The 22,519-nt window shown below is 39.4% G+C and overlaps 1 protein-coding gene across 1 annotated transcript in view; it reads left to right on the top strand.

The window, feature by feature from the left end:
- Eif3h (eukaryotic translation initiation factor 3 subunit H) overlaps positions 1 to 22,519 on the top strand; it is a 112,463-nt gene that overhangs the window by 33,844 nt on the left and 56,100 nt on the right. The window contains exon 2 of the mRNA XM_004661381.2: positions 5,227 to 5,383. Coding sequence (XP_004661438.1) covers positions 5,227 to 5,383 — 157 coding nt within the window. The remainder of the gene's footprint in view (positions 1 to 5,226; positions 5,384 to 22,519) is intronic.

Raw genomic sequence — 22,519 nt, 5'->3', positions numbered from 1 at the left:
TATATTATGGGAGTATTGTGAGTATGTTTTTGTTTCAGAGAACTGTTAAGTTTTCTGTGTATCTGTTTTTAAAAGAAAAAAAAATGTGTGACTTCAATTATTGAGATTAATTAAATATATTAGCACTGTTTTATATAAGCAGGTAGTTGGCAAAAAGAAAGAAAATGAGACTGGGGAGCATGACTGAAAACAGAACTTTTGTGGGCAAACATTTCTGCCTTGGATTTAAGAGAATAGTGTTAGTAAAGCTTAAAACCTTGGGACTACTTGCCATTTGTTATTGATACCCCTAAACATTCAACGAAAAGGCGTAACTGACTATCAACACCATTCTTTTATAGCCTTCTGCTGCCAGACCTTGTAGCCATATATTGAACTTGTCCTGTTCCATACATGAAACACATCATCTACAGCCGTAGTTAACAGGGCATTCTATGAGAATTACTGCCACTGCACCCTGCTGGGTCAGCTTTGTTATAAACATGTTTCGAGGATCCAAACTTACCCAGTTATTTCAAATTAACTAAACGTGCTTTGGGCTTACAAGGCAAAGTTCACTCCTGCATTTCATAATTTAATAATTCCATGTGTGGTTAGCTCTTGCTTCCTCACAAGACTACAAGTGATTTCATAAAAGAATGGTGGTGAGGGTGAAAGGAATCACTCAATGCATGTAAGACATTGAGGAGAGTGCTTAATATATCATAAGTGACAGATAAATGTTTATCATTTCTTGAGCAAACTACATTTTGAGTATCTTATCTTAAGTACCTGTGTTAGGTCCTGTTTTATTTAGCTAGTAGGTTTATTTAGAAGTAAGTTTACATATGGCTTAAAACACCTTTTTTTTTGTCTTAAAGAATTCAGAGATAAGGGCTGGAGGGATGGCTTAGCAGTTAAGGCGTTTGCCTGCAAAGCCAAAGAACCCAGATTTGATTCCCTAGGACCCATGTTAGCCAGATGCACAAGGGAGGGTGCATGTGTCTGGAGTTCCGTCTGCAGTGGCTGGAGGCCCTGGCGTGCCCATTCTCTCACTCTTCCTCTTTCTCTGTCAAATAAATAAATAAATAAATAAATAAATAAATAAATAAATAAATAAATAAATAAATAAATAAATAAATAGGAAAAATAAATAAAGAATTCAGAGATAAGACAAAAGTAAGGAACTGGACAAAAGTATACACTAGAGAGCATGAGTGTGGGTTTTCAAGAAAGAAGCACCTCCCCCCCCTTTGCTATCTAAATGATTACTCAAGTTTGTAAAGGATTTTCACTATGTTATTTGGATTATCATTTAAATATGAGGTGTTTCTACTGAAGTTTATGTGGTAAAAGCTGGGTACTACATGATGGGGCATTGGGAGATGACTGGATTGTTTGCTTTCTGACTTCATTAGTTAAGTCCATTGTTAGATTTATAATACGATGTTGTTACTGTTATAGGAGAGTGTACTCTGAGTGGGATTAGAACCCTTGAGCCAGTAACTCTCAAGTTTCAAGTTCTTGTCCACATTTAGGAACTTTAGAAAAGGACAAATTATGAAAGATTATTTTGGGTAGAGTTGAGGCAAGAGAGAAATAGCTGGAAAGCTTCCAAGTCAAGAGGAATTCTTCCCCTGCCAGCCTGGCTTGGGAGGGGAGAGGAAAAGATCAGTAAAAATCTCATGTAGCAGAGGTAGGTGGATCACTGTGATTTCAAGGCCACCCTGAGACTACATAGTGATTTCCAGGTTAGTTTGGACTAGAGAGTTAGACCATCTCTGGGGGAAAAATGTTTTAACCAGGCTTGGTGCACACACCTTTTAATCCCAGCACTTGGGAGGGTGGCAGAGGTAGGGGGATTGCTGAGAGTCCTAGGCCACCCTGAGACTCCATAGTGAATCCCAGGTCAGCCCGGGCCAGAGTGAGACCCTGCCTCTAACCTCCCCCTTCCAAAACAATCTTAGGTAGAGTCTTTGCTCAGGGCCATTGATATAAATTAGACATCTAGTTAGGATGAGTTCCTTCATGAATTCCAAAGGATCTTGATTAGTTTGGGGCACAGGAAGAATGCTGGACAGGAAGGGCTTGCTGGCAGTTGCTGAGCCAGGGAAAAACTGAGGAGGAAGTGGGAAGAGCCAGGAATCTGCTGTTCCTTATTGCTTGCTATCTTGGATGAGACTGAGTCAGGCTGCCTTTGAGCCTGTGTCTCTAGCTGACTACTTATCAAAAAGACCTACCTACTATGGGTTCTACAACCGTCCCAAACAGTGCCACCAGCTGGGGATCAAATCAGTGTTCAAACACACGAGACTGGGGGGCATTGCATATTCAAACCACCACATTCCACCCAGCTCCCGTAACCTCATAGCCACCTCATGCCACAAAATACACCCAGTACAACTTCCAAAGTCCCTTCCATAAGTTAATAGTCCAAACACTTCAGAAGCCGAGTCTCTTCTGAGATTCAAGGTACTGGCTTTACAGGAGGTAACTGGGACCTCCTGTAAAGTCACTAGAAGAAATATATATTTCTAACATATAATTATTACACAGAGAAAGATTCCCATTCCAAAAGAGGAATGGATACATAGAAAGGAAAGGTGGGATGAAAGTAAGACCCAGCAAGCAGGGCAAACACCAAATCCTACAGTTTCATGTCCAGTGTCTGGGGTTTGTGATACAATGAACTGGGCTCCAAAGGGCTTGAGTTCTGTTGCCTGCAGCACACATGCATCCTTTCTTTGGTTGGTCACACCCCAAGCCTATAACCTTTCCTTGCAGAGATCCCATGGTCCTGCACTCCAGTGTGGTGGTTTGAATGCAATGGCCTCATAGCCTCGGGTTTTTTCTTTTGTTTTGTTTTATGAGGTTGCACTGAAGCTCAGGCTGATTTGGAGTTCACTATGTAGTCTCAGAGTGGTCTGGAACTCAACAAGATCCTCCTACCTCTGCCTCCTGTATGCTGAGATTAAAGGTGTGTACCACCGTGCCCAGTGAGCCTCAGGTATTTTTGATGAAGCTTCTTACTTAGTCTTCATTAGGCAGAGCTCTGGTGCAGTAGATGTGTTAGCCCGACCAGGTGTGTAGAGAGCCTGCTTGAGCTCTGGCTCTTTGTGTTCTCTCTCTGTTGTGCATGTATGATGAGTGACCCAGCTTCCTCTGCCATGATGAAGCCTCTGGAATCTAAGGAATCTAAGCCTGCAATCAATTCTTTCCTCTAATAAGCTGCTTCTGGTCTGGTGTTTGTCCAGCAACAAGAAGGTAACATCCATATCCACCACCTGGGTCTCCACTGAAATCTAGGCTTAACCTTCACAGTTTTACATGAGGCCTCTTTACAGGACCTCTGACTCTGCCTCAGTTGTCTAGCTTGGGCGTTGAAGACATTTGTGAACCTTCCAGTCTTGTTTTTCATGCATACAAAACCTACAAAAACATGCCTACAAAACATGTGGACTGCTGGGTGTGGTGGCACACGCCTTTAATCCCAGCACTCCAGAGGCAGAGGTAGGAGGATTGCTGTGAATTCAAGGCTACCCTGAGACAACATAGTGAATTCCAGGTCAGCCTGGGCTAGAGCAAGACCCTGCCTTGAAAAACTAAAACAAACAAACAAACACCCCCTCCCAAAACCCACCCATTTGGACCATGTTGACAGTATCTGCTACCAGCTCAGGATGAAGCCTAACCCTCTTGGATGAAAACTTTAGTGATGTCTGTGTACCTCACTTGCTGAGTCTGTGAAAGCAGCATTAGACTGCATCCTATGGCATAATTGAGAGCAAAGGGATAGAGTTTGTTCTTTCAGCTTGTGATTTCAGGGGTTCATTGGGGGATTCTTGGCCTCACTTGCTATCATGGTGGCAGCAGCTTGCAACAAAGCAGGCTTTCACTTCATGGAGAACAGGAAGCAACTTGGAAATGGGCATGAACCTCCAAGACATGCTGTGTCCTGGGAGATCTACTTCCTCCAGTTGGACCCCACTGGCTTAAGTTTCTAGGACCTTCCCAAATAGCATCACCAGCTCGGGACAAACCATTGAACATCAACCTGTAGGGGGCATTTCTTATTCAAACCTTAACTGTAGGAAATCATAGGAAGACCACAAAGTTTCAAAATGGTGAATGTGTGTTTTGATAATGTCTTCCCTCCCCCAGTGTTATATTTAATCAGATCTATTCCAATGGTGAAATCATAAATAATTGGAGATTACTTATCGTGATTGGGTCTTTCCTGAAGGCTTTATATTTGGGAAGTCTGGTATGCTATAGAGAATTTCTCTTTTATTGTTTATTTGCAATGAAGGGAGGGGAGGAGATGGAGACAGGAAAAAGGAGAATGAAAATATGAATGAATGAGTGAATATGGGCATGCCAGGGCCTCCTGCCTCTGCAAACCCTCCAGACACATGCACTACCCTGTGAATCTGGCTTTACGTAGCTACTGGGAATCAAACCTCAGGCCATAATGCTTTCAAAAAAGTGCTTTTAAACTTCTGAGCCGTCTCTCCATCCTGAGAATTTCACTTTTAATTTGAAATTTTATTTATGGAAACCAAGACTGGCAATAATTCCCTAGTTCGTAACACTTGTGCTGTACACACTCTGTGAATTTTTATGAATTTATTGAACTCTGAAAGTCTTCATTACAAGGTTTTGGCTTTCTCCTAATTTTTCTTATTGATAGTGAATGTACTTAGCAGACAACCTAACCACTGTGCATCCCCACCTCTCATTTGAGTATTGTTAATGTCAGGTGTTTTTCTTTGGTCACTGAAAGGCACTGAATAGGATGGTATAGCAATATTGCAAAGAGGAACAGCATCATTTCTCTGTTTAAACTTCAATAACTTGCTTTAAAATACATTAATAATATTTCTTTATTGTCACTTTGTATGTAAAAGGAAAGGTTATTTTGACCTGAGTTTTTTGTGAAGTTATCCTGGACTGTAGCTGTTAGTTTTCTGCATATCTACACTAAGCTCACATGTCTTCTAGTATTTTGTTGATTTGTTTTGCTAGCGATTTAGTGATCTTATGAATAGGGCAAGTATCCAGGTGCCATGCCCGAGCCTTGTCATTTAGGTAAGGCAAAAGGAAATGGTTTGTGCGACATCTGCTTAATCCTATTAGGTGCTTTTTGTGGTTTTGCAAATTCATTGGTAGTACTTAAATTATTTTTTTTCCTTAAAAACAAAGGAAACATAAGCTACAATAGTTTTTAAATTCCCTTCTTTATTTTAGGTAGTGTTGAAGATAATTAAACATTACCAAGAAGAAGGACAAGGAACTGAGGTTGTTCAAGGTGTGCTTTTGGGCCTAGTTGTGGAAGATCGCCTTGAAATTACCAACTGCTTTCCCTTCCCTCAGCACACAGAAGACGATGCGGACTTTGATGAAGGTAAGGCGTTGTGCTCATCTCACCTGTGTCTGTGCAGAGTGTGCAAGGAATTACAAGTCAGTTGTCAGCCAAAATTACTTGATTTTCAAAATTTTCTTAAAAAAAATACACATTGGATGTAGTGGCTCATGCCTTTAACCCTAGCACTTGGGAGTCTGAGGTAGGAGAATCGCTGTGAGCTCTAGGCCAGCTGGGGATTAATTACAAGTCAGCCTGGACTAGAGCCAGAGCAAGACGTACCTCAAAACAAACAAACAAGATTCTCACTAACTCTGGGAACAGTATTTGCATAATAAAATTTATTATTTTGGCTTTTTTTAAATTTAGAATTTGTGAGTCTGATTTACAGTAAACTTTCACGGCAATCAGTTATAATTTATAGTAATCATTTACAGTAATCTCTTCCTCATTTTCAGTGGACATATTCTGAGACACACCCCCCCCCCCAGTATGTTTTCCCCCTTGCCTCAAAATAGATTTCATTTTAGCCCAGCCTGACTTGGCACTCATTCTATAGTCCCAGGCTAGCCTTAAACTCACAGCAATCCTTCTACCTCTACCTCTTGAGTGCTGTGATTAAAAGTATACAACACTATGCCCGGCATATTTTAAAAAATATTTATTTATTTATTTATTTATTTATTTATTTATTTATTTATTTATTTATTTATTTATTTTTGCAAGCAGAGAGAGGAGTGGATGAGAACATGGATGCACCAGGACCTCCTGCCTCTGCAAACAAACCCCAGATGCGTGCGCCACTTTGTGCATCTGGCTTTACCTGGGTACTGGGAAACTGATCTTTGGCCAACAGGCTTTGCAAGCAAGTGTCTTAATTGCTGACTCATCTCCCTGGTCCCTGGAATATATTATTTTAATTATTTATAAGAGAGAGCGAGAACATGTTGTGTGTGTACCAGGGTGTTCTGATGCTGTAAATGAACTCCAGACACATGTGCCACTGTGTATCTGGCTTTACTTGGGTGCTGGGGAATCCAACCCAGGCTATCAGGCTTTGCAGGCAGGTGCCTTTAACAGCCAATCCATCTCTCCAGTCCTGCCAGCCATAGTTTATTATTTTTTTTTTAAGAGAGGTAGGGTTTCATACTAGCCCAGGCTGGAATTTACTATGTAGTCTTAGGGTGGCTTCGAACTCACAGCAATTCCCTTACCTCTTCCTCCCAAGTGCTGGCCACCATAGTTTTAATTAATTTATTATTATTAGAGGGAGAGAGAAAGAGAGAGAGAAAGAGAAAGAGAGAGAAAATATGGGCATGATTTTAGGGCCTCTATCCACTGCTCTGAACTGCAGACACAAGTGCCACCTTGTGCTTCTGGCTTACTAGGAAATGGAACCTGGATTTTTTTGGATTTGCTGGCAAGCACCTTAACTGCAAAGCCATTCTCCAATCCCTGTCCCCTGCAAGCATATTTTTATTTTTATTTTAAAGCCAGGTGTGGTGGCACTCACCTTTAATAAACCTAGCAATCAGGATGGTGGGGGGGAGGGGTAGGAGGATTGCTGTGAGTTTGAGACCACTCTGCAGAGTGAATTCCAGATCAGCCTGAGCTAGAGTGAGATGCTACTTTGAAAAACAAAAACAAATGCAAAAATAACAATTATTTTTGTTTTATTTATCCATTTTGAGAGAGACAGACAGAGGGGCATCCAGCCATTGCAGATGAACTCGAGGCACATGTGCTCCCTCGTGTATCTGGTTTATATGAATTGAACCTGGGTCCTTAGGCTTCATAGGCAAGTAAGTTCCTTAACTGCTAAGTCATCTCTCCAGCCCTCCAGCATAAACTTTTTTGTTTTATGTATTTATTCTCAAGCAGAGGGAGAGGGAGAGAATGGGTGCGGGTTTCAGCTGCTGTGAACGATCTCGAGGTGGGTGCCCCCTTGTGTACATATGGGACATTGCATGCTTGCCTCACTGAATCTGGCTATGTGGGAGGTGGAGATTTGAACATGCATTTTTAGGCTTCTCAGGCAAGTGCCTTAACTGCTAAGCCATCTCTCCAGCCCATCCAGCATATTTTTAATAAATATATTTTATTTTTATTTATTTATTTATTTGACAGGGAGGGAGAGAATGGGTGCACCAGGGCCTCTAGCCATTGCAAACGAACTCCAGATGCATGCGCCTCCTTGTGCATCTGGCTGATGTGGGTCCTGGGGAATCAAACCTAGGTCCTTTGGCTTTGCAGGGTGATTAAAATTCATGGAAAGGGGTCTTCTGTAATTGAGAGAGAAGCTTTGTTGGAGTTGATATTCTCATGTGAATCTTGCCAAATAGCTTCTGTTGTGAAGGATGCAGCCCAGCATTGTGTGTTTAGCATCCACACTTTTCTGTCTTATTTTGACCGAGTTAGTGTTTTAAGAAATGAATTTAGTTGTCTGTCTTACTACACATTCAATGGCTGAGAAGATGGCTCAACTGTTAAAGGCGTTTGCCTGCAGGCTGCCAGCCTGGTTCAGTTCCCAAGCTGCCATGTAAGAATGCAAAGATGTGGCTCAAGAATGTTGGGTGTTGCAGAGGCTAGAAACCCAGCTCCTCCCCATGCATACATAAACAAAAATAAATAAACAAAACATTTTAAAAATAAAGAACACACTTGTAGTTAAAAGCTCAAGCACAGGAAAAAATTAACATCTTTTAAGATTTTGTTTTAAAATATCTAGTTGAAAATAGTTTTAAACCTGATTTCAGGAATCATTTTTATGTAACTAAAAGATGTGGTATAAAGCATATGAAAAAATTTCCATTTTAAACATTTTTAAGAACGTTTGCACAAGTGTTAACTATGCATGTTGTGCAATAGATCTCTACAATTTTTTTTTTTTTTTTTTTTGAGGTAGGGTCTCGTTCTAACCCAGGCTGACTTGGAATTCGCTGTGTAGTCTCGGGGTGGCCTCAAACTCAGTGATCCACCTCATCTGCTTCCTGAGTGCTGGGATTAAAGGCATGTGTCACCATGCCCAGCTTGTGTTTGTTTGGCTTTTGAGGTAGGGTTTTATTATAGCCCAGGCTGACCTGGAATTCACTATGTAGTCTCATGGTCTTGAACTCATGGCAATCCTCATGCCTCTATCTCCTGAGTGCTGGGATCAAGCCCAGCTATTGCAAATTTCTTTTATCCTGTAAAACTGGAACACATGTTTTCTATTGAGAACTCACCCTTTCTACTTCTCCCAACAACTACTATCTTGTATTATTTTATGTTACTAAGAGTTTGACTGCCTTTAGATAATTCACGTAACTAGCAGCATAGGGGCATTAAGCATATTTATTTATCTTTTTTATTTTTGTCCCGAGGTAGGGTTTCACTCTGGCTCAGGCCGACCTGGAATTAACTATGTAGTCTCAGGGTGGCCTAGAACTCACGGCAATCCTCTTAATTCTGCCTCCCGAGTGCTGGGATTAAAGGTGTGCATCACCACGCCCGGCCTTACCTATTTTTTTTTTAACAGGTCATGTCTTTTTATCCTCTCTTCCCTGTTTCTGTTTCCCTGTAGCCTTCTGTGTTGTTATGGAATTTACTGTGGGGTCATGAAGGTCTCAGTCAGTCCTTGTGGGTTAGTGATGGGTACCATGCCTCAGAGTATTCCCATCCACTCTGGCTCTTAAAAACTTTCTGGTCCCTCTTCCGCAATGATCTCTGAGCTGTGGCAGGCCTCTTGGCAGCCTGATTTAGTGTTGGGTTCTGGATTTCTGCTTTCATAGGTTTTGCGTGATCACATTGTCTGCCACCATTAAACTGCAGCTGGTTATCAGGTTATCAGGTTAGCAGTAAGAGCAGTGTTTATGGTGCTGCTTCTACTGCAAGTTCTGGGCCCTGGCAGATGTGGAAAACGTGGCAAGTCTCATGGTGGGCACTTGGTCATCTTGTGTTATGACAGATGGCTCTCGATTGATGTTTTTATTTCCGTCTGTAAAATAAAGCAGATTCTACAACCAAGAGTGAGAACAGCTTGGATTAAAGGGGGTATGCAAAGTTACTTGACAGAGTTTTGGTATGCAAGCCCACTCTTCTCCAGACAGCAGTGGGGGTTTCTCTGAAGTATGAGTTTCATGACTATGCAAATCTGACTTGGTTTCTAGTTCCAGACCCTTTTCATCCACTGAACAGGCCTCATGTCCAATCAGAGAATAGCAGATTATCCATAGAGGCTATGTGCCAGTATTGCACACGTGTGTACTTCTTGTCTGGTTGGTTCATTTTGTAGTCTGCAGGGTCCTCTGTTTATTCATGCTGTTGGTGACTTGTTTTCCAGTGGCTCCCATAGGGCTTTCCAGCGGCTCCCATAGGGCTTTCCAGCGGCTCCCATAGGGCTTTCCAGCACTATGACGGCTAGCCAGGAGGAAGCTAGTTTCCCTTTCAGTTCCAGCATGGTAATCTGATGTCCTGTGACTTCAGTCTGTAGTGTTTTCAGCAATAGAATCTTACCTTTTAGCTCTGGGAGCTACTAAGTGTATTGTCAATGGCCTGCATTGTTTTGGGGACTTTATGGATCTCCTTGGCCAATGGATCACTGTGGGGGCAACTCATTTGTGAGCCAGGGAGTCACCGGTCACGTTTTGTGTTTTTTTTTGGGGGGTTGGGGGTTGGAGGGAAGGCAGGTTTTGAGGTAGGGTGTCAGTCAAGCCCAGGCTGACCTGGAATTCATTCTGTGTTCTCGGGGTGGTCTTGAACTCACAGCGATCCTCCTACCTCTGCCTCCTGAGTGCTGGGATTAAAGGCACCACTGTGCCTGACTCAGATTCCATGATTTTAAGGTTAAGCTTTTTCCACCTTCTGCCTGGACTTTCCCTCCTCCTCCTTTTTGGTGATTATAACTTATAGAATGTTAGTCAGAATTAGTATTTTTATGGGACTCATTCATGTCTTAATGTTTCTCCATACTCCTTTCCCCTCCAGGCCCCTCTCAATATGCTGCCCTCCCCTAACTTGTCAGGTAGCTCCTCTTCTCTTTCCCTCGTTCTTCTCTGTACTGTTCTCATTCTAGTTTTATGCCCATATTTCCGGTGCTGACTACCATTTGCACTCATCTCTAATTGATCCCAGTTAGGAACTGAAGATGGTAGAGAACATACAGTGTTTTTCTGTGCCTGGTGACCTTGCTTAGGATGATTTTTTTCCCCAATTCCATCCATTTACCGGTAAATTTTCCTTTTTTTTTTTCATTTTTATTAACATTTTCCATGTACTTTTTGTTTTTTTCTTCTTTGGTTTTTCGAGGTAGGGTCTCACTCTGGTCCAGGCTGACCTGGAATTAACTGTAGTCTCAGGGTGGCCTTGAACTCATGGCATTCCTTCTACCTCTGCCTCCCGAGTGCTGGGATTAAAGGAGTGCTGGGATTAAAGGCGTACACCACCACTCCCGGCTCCACTGGTAAATTTTATTATTTCATTTTTCCTTACCACTGAGTAGAATTCTGTTGTGTATATATGTACCACATCTTCTTTATCCACCCATCAGTTGATGGGCATGTGAACTTATTCCAGTTCCTAACTGTGGTAGTTTGAATAGATGGCCCCCAATATATTTAATATATTTAATGTTTCTTTAAAAATATTTTATTTATTTATTTGACCGGGGGGGGGGGGAGGGAAGGGGAGGGAAGAGGAGGGAGAGGAGAGAGAGAATGAATATGAATGGGTGCGCCATTGTCTCTAGCCACTGCAAATGAACTCCAGATACATGCACCACCTTGTGCATCTGGCTAATGTGGGTCCTGGGGAATTGAACCTGAGTCCTTTGGCTTTGCAGGCAAATGTCTTAACTGCTAAGCCATCCCTTCAGCCCCTGTTCAGTGTTTTATTACAGTTTGTAATTTAGATCTGTAGCCACCTGTCTGGAGGAGGTATTCTGTGTGATGGTGGATTTGAAATTCCAATCTAAAGATATGCATAGTGCCTGGAATTTCTGAAGTGTGCTGTGGAATTTGGATTGTGGCTTCACTCTCTGCTTGGACCTGTAAAAGCAGGCTAGCTTCTTCGGCCATTATGGAACTTCACCTGGATCTGTAAGCTTCCTTAAATCCTTTCTTCCATAACTGTGCCTAGCCTGAAAGTTCACCTCAGCGACCTGAAGCTGTCTGCTACACTAGCTGTTCTGAATAGAGCAGCTGCAAGCATGGCTGAGCAGATAACTGTAATAAAGACCAGGGTCTTTGGGGTAGATGCCCAGAAGTGGCATTGCTGGTAACTGTTCTCAACTGTTTCAGGTGTCACCAAACTATTTCTTTAGTAGTTGTACAAGTTTGCCCTCTGACCAACAGTGAGTAAGGATTCCTCTTTCCCCACAGCCTCACCAGCATCTGTTGCCATTTGGCTTTTTATATTTATTTATTTTAGAGGAAGAGGCAGATAGAGAAAAGTCATTCGACTTTTTGATGAATGCCATCCTGACTGGGAATGAGAATCTCAGAGTTGTTTCTATTTGTATTTCTCTGATGATTAAAGATGTTGATCCTCTCCTTAAATGTGTAATGGCCATTTATATTTCTTCCTTAGAATTCTGTATTCAAATGGCCTTTTTTTTTTTTTTTTTTTAAGGTTTTTCAAGGTAGGGTCTCACTGTAGCTGAGGCTGACCTGGAATTAACTATGTAGTCTCAGGGTGGCCTCAAATGCATCGCAATCCTCTTGCCTCTACCTCCCAAGTGTGTACCCTGTTTTTTGAGTGGATTGTTTGATTTTTTTTTGTTGTTGTTGCTTAGTTTTTTGAGTTCTTTGTAAATTTTAGGTATTAGGTTTTTGTCAGAGGTATAACTGGCGGAGAATTTCTCCTATTCTGTGGCTTGTATATCGACTCTGTTGGTATTTTGCTTGTCTGTACAATAGCTTTTTAGTTTCAAGAGGTTCCAGTGGTTTAGTGTTAATCTAGTTTCCTGTGCTACTGCAATCTTATTCAGGAAATCTTTCCCCTACACTTATATTATGGAATGTACTTTCTGTTCTTTTCTTCTGGTTGTTTTATAGTGTCAGGCTTTATATTGGGATCCTCAATTCATTTAGAGTTGACTTTTGTGCAGGGTGAGAGAAATGGATGTAATTTCATTCTTGTACATGTGATTATCCAATTTCTCCAACATTATTTGTTGAAGATGCTGGCTTCTCTAGTATGTACTTTGGCCCCTTTGTCACGGACGAAGTAGCTATATTTGCTGTTTAGGGTTGGGTCTTTTACTCCATTAGTTGTATGTCTTTTTCTGTGCCAGTACCATGTTGTTTTAGTTACTATGGTTTTGTAGTATATCTTGAAATCAGGTATAGTGATACCTGCAGATGTTGTTGATTATATTTTTGGCTGATGCCTTTTGTTTTTCCATATGAATTTTGAGACTGTTTTTTTCTACATCTGTGAAGAATGTTCCTGGAATTTTTATTGGAATTGTATTGCATCTATGTGATAGTTTTGGTGGGATGGCCATTTTGACAATATCAATTCTTCCAATTCATGAACATGGGATATTTTTTTCATCTTCTCATATGTTCCTCTGTTTGTTTCCTCCATGTTTTTATGTTTTCATTGTACAGGTCTTAGTTAATGATATTCTAAGGTATTTATTTTTTTGTTATTGAAAACAGGATAGCCTTGCTTATCTCATTCTCCATATGTATATCTTTGGTGTATAGGAAAGCTACTGATTTTTGTGTATTGATTGTGTATTCTACCATTTTGTTGACAGAATTTATCATTCAGTTTTTTGGTGGAGCCTTTTGGCTCACTTATATACAAAATCATGTCTTCTGCAAATAGGGCTAAGTTTAGTTTTTCCTTACCAATTGTATCCCTTTTATTTGTTTCTCTTGTTTTATTGCTTGAGCTAAACTTCAAGTACTGTGTTGAAAAGCAGTGGTGAGAGTGGGCACCCCTGTCTTGTTCCAGACTTGGGTGGGAATGCTTCAAGTTTTTTCATTTAGTGTGATCTGGGCCTTAGGTGCTTTATAAATAGCCTTTATTATGTTGAGCTATGGTCCCTGCTTACCAAGTCTTTCCAGTGTTTAGATCATGAAGGGGTGTTGTATTTTGTCAGAGGTCTTTTCTGCTTCTATTGAAATAATCATGATTCTTGTGCTTATTTATGTGATGAATTACATTAATTGATTTACATATGTTGAACCATCCCTGGGATGAAATCTACTTGATTGAGGTGGGCGATGGTTTCAGTGTGCTCTTGAATTCAGTCTGCAAGGATTTTATTGAGCATCTTTGTGTCTAAGTTCATTACGGATATTGTTCTGTAATCTTCTATTTTTGTTAGGTCTGTGTTTGGTTTAGGTATTAGAGTAATGCTGGTTTCATAGGAGGAGTTTGGGAGTCTTCCTTTTTTTCCCAGTTGTCAAATAGTTTGAGAAATAGTTTCAATTTTTTTTTTTTCTTTTTGATTTTTTGAGGTAGGGACTCACTCTAGCCCAGGCTGACCTGGAATTTACTCTGAGTTCTCAGGGTGGCCTCAAACTCGCAGCAGTCCTTCTACCTCTGTCTCCTGCGTGCTGGGATTAAAGGTGTGTGCCACCACGCCCAGCTTCAGTTTTAGTTCTTGAATGAAGTTTGGTAAAACTCAGTGGGGAATCCATTATGGCCTGGACTTTTTTTGTTGGGAGATTTTTGGTTTTTTTGAGGTAGGGTTTCACTCTAGTTCAGGCTGACGTGCAATTCACTGTGTAGTCTCAGGGTGACTTTGAACTCACGATGATCCTCCTACCTCTGCCTCCAGAGTGCTGGGATTAAAGGTGTGCGGAGAGATTTTTAAATTACTTTTCAAATTTCATTGAACTTGGGTTCTTAGGCTTTTCAGGCAAGCACCTTAACTGCTGAGCCATCTCTGCAGCCCTATCTATTCTCTTAGTTGGTAGGCTGTATTACTTATTTGGAGAAGTGTGTTTTAGGCTCCTTTGTCCATTTTAAAGTTGGATTTGAGTTGGAGTTCTCTGTAGATATTAATCCCTTATTGGATAGTAGCTTGCAATATATATTTTATTTAGTAGGCTTGCTTTTCAGTTTTTACATTTGTTACACCCATACTTATTTATTTTTGTTATCTCTGCTTTTGGTCATATTGAGGATGCTGTTAACAAATGCAATATGAAGCTTTTTTCTAGGCATTTCATAGTTTCAAGTACTATAAAAGTCCAGCTTTATTCTTTTGCATGTCAGTATCGAGTTTTCCCAGAATTCTTTGTTGGAGGGACTGTCTTTTCCCATTGGGTGGTCATACCACCCTTGTGGAAATCATTTGACCAAGAGTAATTCAAGAGTTTATTTCTGTACTTTCCTGTTCCATTAGTGCTACACTTTGGATTACTCCAGTCTTGTACTGTTTTATAATTAGAAAGTGAAAGACTTTTTTTTAAAATTTCATTCTTACTCAAGATTGTCTTTTTTGTGTGCAAAAAATTTTTTTTTGCTTGGATATGTATCTAACTTTCGTAATAATGGCCAATCCTTTGCCTCCTTGGTTAAGTTTCTTCCTAAGTATTGCATTTTTTTGTGTGTTTGTGCTTGTGCACACCTGTGTGTGGAGGCCAGAGGATTACTTCAGTTGTCATTCTGCAGCAACACCATCTACCTTTTTAAATTTAATTCATTTTCTCTTTTTTAGTTTTTTTGAGGTAGGGTCCCACTCTAGCCCAGGTTGACCTGGAATTCATTACATAGTCTCAGGATGCTCTCAAACTCGTGGTGATCCTCCTGCCTCTGCCTCCTGAGTGCTAGGATTAAAGGCATGTGCCACAACACCCAGCTTAAATTTAATTATTTTTTATATTTTTTACTTATCTTCAAGTATGGGGGGAAGGGGGTAGGGAGAGGAGTGCAAACGAACTCCATATGCATATACCACTATGTGCATCTGGCTTTACATGGGTATTGGGGAATTGAATCTGGGTCGTCAGGCTTTATAAACAAATATCTTTAACCACTGAAACATCTCTCCAGCCCTGCCATTGAACTCCCAAACCCCTTTTTTTGTTTGTTTGTTTTTTCGAGGTAGGGTCTCATGTTAGCCCAGGCTGACCTGGAATCCACTCTGTGTCTTAGGGTAGCCTCGAACTCACAGGGGAATCTCCTCCTACCTCTGCCTCCTGACTGCTGGGATTAAGGGTGTGCGCCATCACGCCAGGCTACCATCTCTAGCCTTTTTGTTAAGGTGTCATGTTGGCTTCGTATGCCTGACTCCATCTCTAAGTGCTGGGATCAGAAGCACACTACCATACATCTTTTATTTGTTTATTTTTTTGCATGGGTTTTTGGGTTCGAACTCAGGTTTTCATTCTTGTGAGGTATGAGACAAGCATTTGCTCAACCAGGCTATGCCCTTCAGCTCTAGAAATTACTGTGTTTTTATAGTGCTGTTGTAAATTGAGTTGCTTTATAAATTTTCTATATAACTAAACTTTTTAAAACTCTTTATTTATTTGCAAGCTGAGAAAGAGAAGAAAGGAAGCGAGGGAGGGAAGGAGAAAGGAAGGAAGGAAAGAACGCAGGGCTTGCCAGGGCCTCTTGCCACTCCAAATGAACAATGGATGCATCTGCCAGTCTGATGCATGTGCAACTCAGCATCTTGTTTTATGTGGATACTAGGGAATTGAACCTGGTTCTTTAGGCTTTACAAGCAAGTGCTCTGAGCCTTCTCTCCAGTCTGATTTTCATTCTCATATATATATATATATATATTTTTTTTTTTTTTTGAGGTAGCATCTTGCTGCAGCTCAGGCTGACCTGGAATTTCCTGTGTAGTCTCAGGCTGGCCTCAAACTCACAGCAAACCTATTTTATCCTCTTGAATGCTGGGATTCAAGGCTTGCACAACTATACCTGGCATGATTTTCATAGAATTTTATTTAAAAAATATTTTTTATTGGTTTGCAAGTGGTGGGGGAAAGTGAGAGTGAGTGAATGAATGCGCTCATCAGGGCCTCTAGCCTCTATAAACAAACTCCAGATGCATGTACCACTGTATTTCAGGTGTCATGTGGGTACTGGGGAATCGAACTAGGATTGTTACTCTTTGCCGACAAGTACCTTAATGACTGAGCCATCTCTCCAGTCCCAGATTCTCATATAATTTTTAATTGGCCATTTCAACTTGAAAAAAATTGTTACTTGTTTCTTCCTTGGCCTTATAGTAACTTGGACATATCATAGAAGTAAAATAATATACCCCTGACCCCCTCCCCCCCACAAAAAAAGCTGGACGTGGTGGCAAACGCCTTTAATCCCAGTACTTGGGAGGCAGAGATACGAGGATTGCCATGAGTTTGAGGCCACCCTGAGACTACATAGTGAATTCCAGGTCAGTCTGGCCTAGAGTGAGACCCCACCTTGAAAAACCAAAAATATATATATTGCTAAGACGACTACCATGGTACTGCAAGGTGCACATTTCACTTTTTGTTAAAGCAATGGCTCCAGAAACTAATGAGCTTCTTTTGTTCTTTGCACCTGACCACTAGTACTATTTTTTAATCCTTTGTGCAGAATGCAGTTTTTGTTCTTATTGGCCTTGCTTAGTGAGTTACAGTATACTTACACCCCTAACAGCATAAATTTTCCATTTCTATGCAGTCTGTTTTGGTAGTTTCGGATATATTTATTTCCTTTCATCAGCATATCTGTTGACACTTAATGGGACTAAAAGACAAATGGTTGTTAATACAATTGTTTTGATTTACAAATAAGAGGCCCATTTGAAATAACTTAGCTGGTGGAAGTAGAAACCATTCTAGGATGGTTTTTACTGTTACATGTTTTTCTTAGGTAATTATTTTTAAATAAAATTTTGATTTATGCCAGGCATGGTGGCGCACGCATTTAATCCCAGCATGCGGGAGGCAGAGGTAGGAGGATCGCTGTGAGTTCGAGGCCACCCTGAGAATGCAGAGTGAATTCTAAGTCAGCTTGAGCTACAGTGACACCCAAAGAAAAATTTTTTTGTTTGATTTTTGATATAAAGAGTAATCTTCAGTGCAATCATGGCACATAAAGCATGCTGTATACTTTTAAAATTTGATCATTGCAAGTTAACCTCTTTTATATGTTTGAGGTAATTAACCAATAGCATGTGCTCTAAGAAGCTTAATTTAAAAAATGCTTTAACAGCTCTGAGGTAGAGAATCCTCAGCATAGCATTTAGTAATAGTAGTGAACGCCCTCAGTGTAACCTGCTTTGTATCTTCATGTACTTTGTCATCAGTTCTTCTGTCAGTTCCAGTTTCTGGATAAGGAAACTGATACTTGAGTCCGAAATAATTTAATGAGGAATTGGTAGAGTATGGGTTGAAAGCTGTTGTAAATCCTGTGACTTTCCTGCTGGGTTGTTCTGCTCTTAGATCATAATGAAGTGTGTTCCAGAGAGTCAAATATCATGAACACAGGATAATATGCATGAGTCCATATGTCAAAATTTTCTTTGTCAAACAAATAAATTTCCTTTTCCTGGCTTACCTTTAAGAACTAATGAGATTTACCATTCTCCTTAATATTTGTGAAAAAATTTAATCCAGTAGTCTATATTTCTTTATAACCTTAGGCAGTGGGCTTGAATTTACATTCTCTTACCTAACCCGTTTATTCTCCTAATAGGCATTAGAAGGTAGTCAGTATTAAATTTTCATCAAACCTAAATAAAAACAAAATTCTTTCCATATGACTATACCTTATATCTGCTTTTATATTATTTAATGTCTTCTAAAATTAATATTCATGTTTTTTTGTTTGTTTGTTTTTTCAAGTTTGGTCTCGCCCTAGCCCAGGCTAAGCTGGAATTCCATATGTAGTCTCAGGATGGCCTTGAGCTCATGGAAATCCTCCTACCTCTGCCTTCCAAATGCTGGGACTGAAGGTGTGCGCCATCATGCCCAGTCTGTGTATTTCATCTTTTTAATAATTATATACATTGGGTTGTTCAGTGCCCCCTGCTCCAAGGGTGCATGGTACATTTGTGTATGTGTGTGTGCCTTTTATAGAGTGAGGATTTAAAATATCTGGTAAATTGAAATGTCAGTAAATGGTTTAAGTTGGTTTATAAACTACAACCTGTTAGCCTTTTTTTGCAAGTAAAGTTTTATTGAAATACTGCCCATTTATTTATTTATTTGTGGCTACATTCTTTCTACAGTTGTTACTCATACGGGTTCCAAGCCTAAAATGTTCACCTTCTTGCTCTTTGAAAAAGTTTTATCACATGACTGATGTAAAACTTTGTCTTACGCCTTTTCTTCTCTTTTGTAAGGAGAAAGAATAAGACAATAATTTTCTTTTCCATTTTAAATGAATTCTTTATTTTCTTTTTATTTATTCTAGATACTACTTTTATGATTAACATAGTCCAGAATGTATTGTGAACATCAAAAGGAAACTTGTCTATATTATTGGCTTTTTTGTTACCTTGGCTAATCTGTGAAATAACCACTATAGGTAGTTTTTACTTTCATTTTAGTCCCTGTAAAAAGGGGGAGAGGCTGGGGAGATGGCTCAGTGATTAAAGCTACTTGTGATGTGTGGAAATTTAAAAAAATAAAGGCCCTTGCTTGCAAAACATGCTGGCCTGGGTTTGATTCCCCAGCATCCACATAAAGACAGATGCACAAAAGTGGTACATGTGCTTAGGCTTTGCTGCCGGAAGAGACCCTGGCCTGCCCATTCATATTTACACTCCTCACAAGGAATAAAAAATCGTATTGAGGTGTTACTGTTAGGAACTGTCAATAGATGGAAGGATAAAAAGACATTCATTCAATTCATAGATGTGCATTTGTAACCAGGCCCTGTGGAAAGTTAGCCATATGAGAGGCCACAATACCTTCATGGAAGTCTAAGTTGTGCATGTGACACGGAAGAACCTCTAAACTGACTTCTGTCTGAGTCTGTGGTGTCAGCCACTTAGCAGATCTTAACTGTTCATTAACTGAGAACTAGAACCTTACTAAAAAAATAATTCTTTAATGGCACAGTGCTTTCTTGAATTATATTGTGGCATAATTCAAAACCTGGAAAACATACATAGTTTTGGTTTGTCTTCTGTAAATTCAGTTTGCTTTTTTGAGTGATCCAAATCTTAATAAAAACCTTATTATATCATAAAATTCACTTTCTAGGAGAAACTGGGCTGTCTTTCTCATAAGCTTTTTAAAAATGCGAGAAGTACTCACGTTAAAATTCCCATTAGGGGGCACTATTATCAAGCTTAGCAGAACTGTAGACTAATTTGTTTTCTCAGACATGCAACCGAGGCTTGCAAAAAGGGAAAAATATTTTCATCTGATAAGATTCAGATACTGTTTTATACAGCTGAATTCCTTAAATATGTTATAAAGTGCACTGAATTAGACACAGATTCAATAACTCACTGTCTTGTTTTTCACCAGGCTAAATCAATCTAATATTGCAGGTGATATAAGAAGCATACTTTTCTGCATCAGTGCCAAGCCCATGATTTTTATATTTGCACTGGACAAACTTTTAAATTTTGCGTGCTTCGGTTAGTCACAAAAGGTGATCCTTCATCTTCAAAATAAAGCATGCAGATTTTATACTGCTGAAATGCAGTAGGGGCAGTGACGTAAATAGTATTAATGCGTGTAGCCCATGTAATTACTAAAGCAATTCCACACATTGAACTTATCCATGTACATAGCTTCTAGCTTTTTGGTTAATATTCAGAATCTGAAAATTTGCAAATTTTAGGTTAATCAATGTTTAGGATTTTTTAAAAATTAAGTTTAATGTTAAAGTAAGAAATTCTAGTATAGACTGTGCTACAGAATTATTATGTTAAACTTTCAAACAGAAAACTGTGTTATGGACTTCAGAGTTAATTGGCAAAAAGAAATACAATTAAAATATGCATTGAGGGCTGGAGAGATGGCTTAGCAGTAAAGCGCTTGCCTGTGAAACCTGTGGACCCCGGTTCAAGACTTGATTCCTCAGGACCCACATTAGCCAGATGCACAAGGGGGCGCACGTGTCTGGAGTTTGTTTGCAGTGGCTGGAGGCCCTAGTGTGCCCATTCTTTCTATCTGCCTCTCTCTCTGTCTGTTGCTGTCAAATAAATAAAAAAAAATATGCATTGAGAGTTATATCACAGAGTAGGTGATTTTTTTTTTTTTTGTATTACTGGGTTTGGAGAGAGTAAGACGTAATTATATGATTTGCAACTCTCTCTACATAAGAAACTGTGTTTTATGTTGGAGAAAATCTTTGCTTAATCATCTACTGCCTCCAGTCACCTTCTTTCCGTTTCCTTAGTTTTCCTGAAGCCTAAACCCATGGCAGAACTGCTTGAAGTCTACCCGCTGACTGTTTTTGTACTCTGTCTTGCTTCTAACTGAGGGAAGAATTGAGTCAGGATAGAGAACATGTTCTATAATTTTCAGACAGCTGGAAAGAGACATTTTGTGGAGACTTGATGTTTGCTTTTTGTTTTGTCTCTTTGCCTATCTGTAGGGACAGTTAGTGAACACTGTGATCTGACCAACAGATTCCTGTTAAAAAAGATTCTGTTCCTTTGTTGGTTTCTTTTATAAGTAACTTTTCTTGATAGAACTATCACAAGTGTACATAGACAGTTTGGCCATATTTGAAGCTTATTGGGAGAAATAGGAGCTTTTTTTTTTTTTTTTTTTTTTTTGGTTTTTCAAGGTAGGGTCTCCCAGGCTGACCTGGAATTCACTATGTAGTCTCAGGGTGGCCTCGAACTCATAGTAATTCTCCTACCATTGCCTACCAAGTGCTGGGATTAAAGGCGTGTGCCACCACGCCCGGCTCGGGAGCATGACAGAATACTTTAAATGTTTCAGAAAAAATTTTCCCAGTTATTCATTTCAGAGTGTTTGTCCAGGAAATTACATTGAGTAGACAGTGAAAAAAAAAAAAGAAGATGCCAAATCCTAGTTAGTGCCTTCAGAGATTTTAAGTAGGAAGAGATAAGTGTGTAAATATAAAAAAAATCAAAATTAATGTGTCTGGAGTAAAATAGAAAAAGATGGGAAGAACATTGAGATATCAGCTACTATTTCCTTGTTTGAGATGAATTCACAGAAGTACTTTGATTCTATAGGTAGGTATCAGTTGCAATTATAAATAATTATTAAGGAAGTTAATGTCTTAAAGTTTCTTGTAATTATTTATATATTGTGGGACTTAATAAGTAACATAAACATCTCAAGAAATAACAAATTAAAGTGTATGTTTGATTTTGCATTTTATGCCTAGAAATATACGTCTTTTGACAGTGCTTTCCAGGTATTATTGTTATTTTGGTAGAGAACTTGTTTGTGATATTTGCTCTTTTGATAAATGAAAGGCCTGATAGTTATCATTTTTGTAGAAATTTGGTGTCCATTGTACAATTAGCTCTGTTTATAATATTTAGTAAAATGCTTAAAATTTAAATATTTAATAAATGCTTCAGTGTATAAACATTGTACAGCAGAAAAAAATAATGAGAATCTGTGATTTTTCTGTGTCCTGATTTTGTTGCTGCTACTCATGGTAGTGTATGGAAATATTGAGCTTTTCACATTTAGTGACTTTGTGGTGTCTATGGCAATGAATTTGAGATTAATTTTTCTTATGATGTCGTGAGTTGAAATTTTAACTTGCATACCTGAAGTTACTTTATGTATTTTGTATTCATCTGCTTAAGGTGATTTGAATATGAAAATTAAATCTCAGTATATTCATGTCTTTTTTTTCCACCTTTTAGTCTGAGTCTATCAAGACTACCAAAGTGGAAGCAAGATCTAGCTACATATTAAAAGTATTTTGCATTTATTTTATGTTTTAAGTTTTAGAGGGAGGATACACTATTGAAATGTGGTTGAGTGGAGGATTTTTCTGCTTAAAGAAATGAAAGCGACTTACACTGTCCTCTCCCGTGGTCCCCAAAGTGTAAGTGTTATGGTTTGGAAGGGAGCCAAGTAAAACCTGTTCGAATTTTCTGCAGACTTAAAGTAATACCATAAGATTTGAAAATTACAGGTGGATACAGTACTTAAATGGTATTTAAAATTCCTGTTTCCCAAGTCTAAAATGTAATCCTTAAATTACTATTCCCAGTAGTTTAAATTTTAATTAAATAAAAACTGTTTTACTTTTGACCCACAATAACTCTAGGTAAAG

This window comes from Jaculus jaculus, chromosome 2, assembly GCF_020740685.1.
Source record: "Jaculus jaculus isolate mJacJac1 chromosome 2, mJacJac1.mat.Y.cur, whole genome shotgun sequence".
In the NCBI taxonomy this organism is placed as follows: domain Eukaryota; kingdom Metazoa; phylum Chordata; class Mammalia; order Rodentia; family Dipodidae; genus Jaculus; species Jaculus jaculus.
This window is presented reverse-complemented; position numbering and strand designations above follow the sequence as displayed.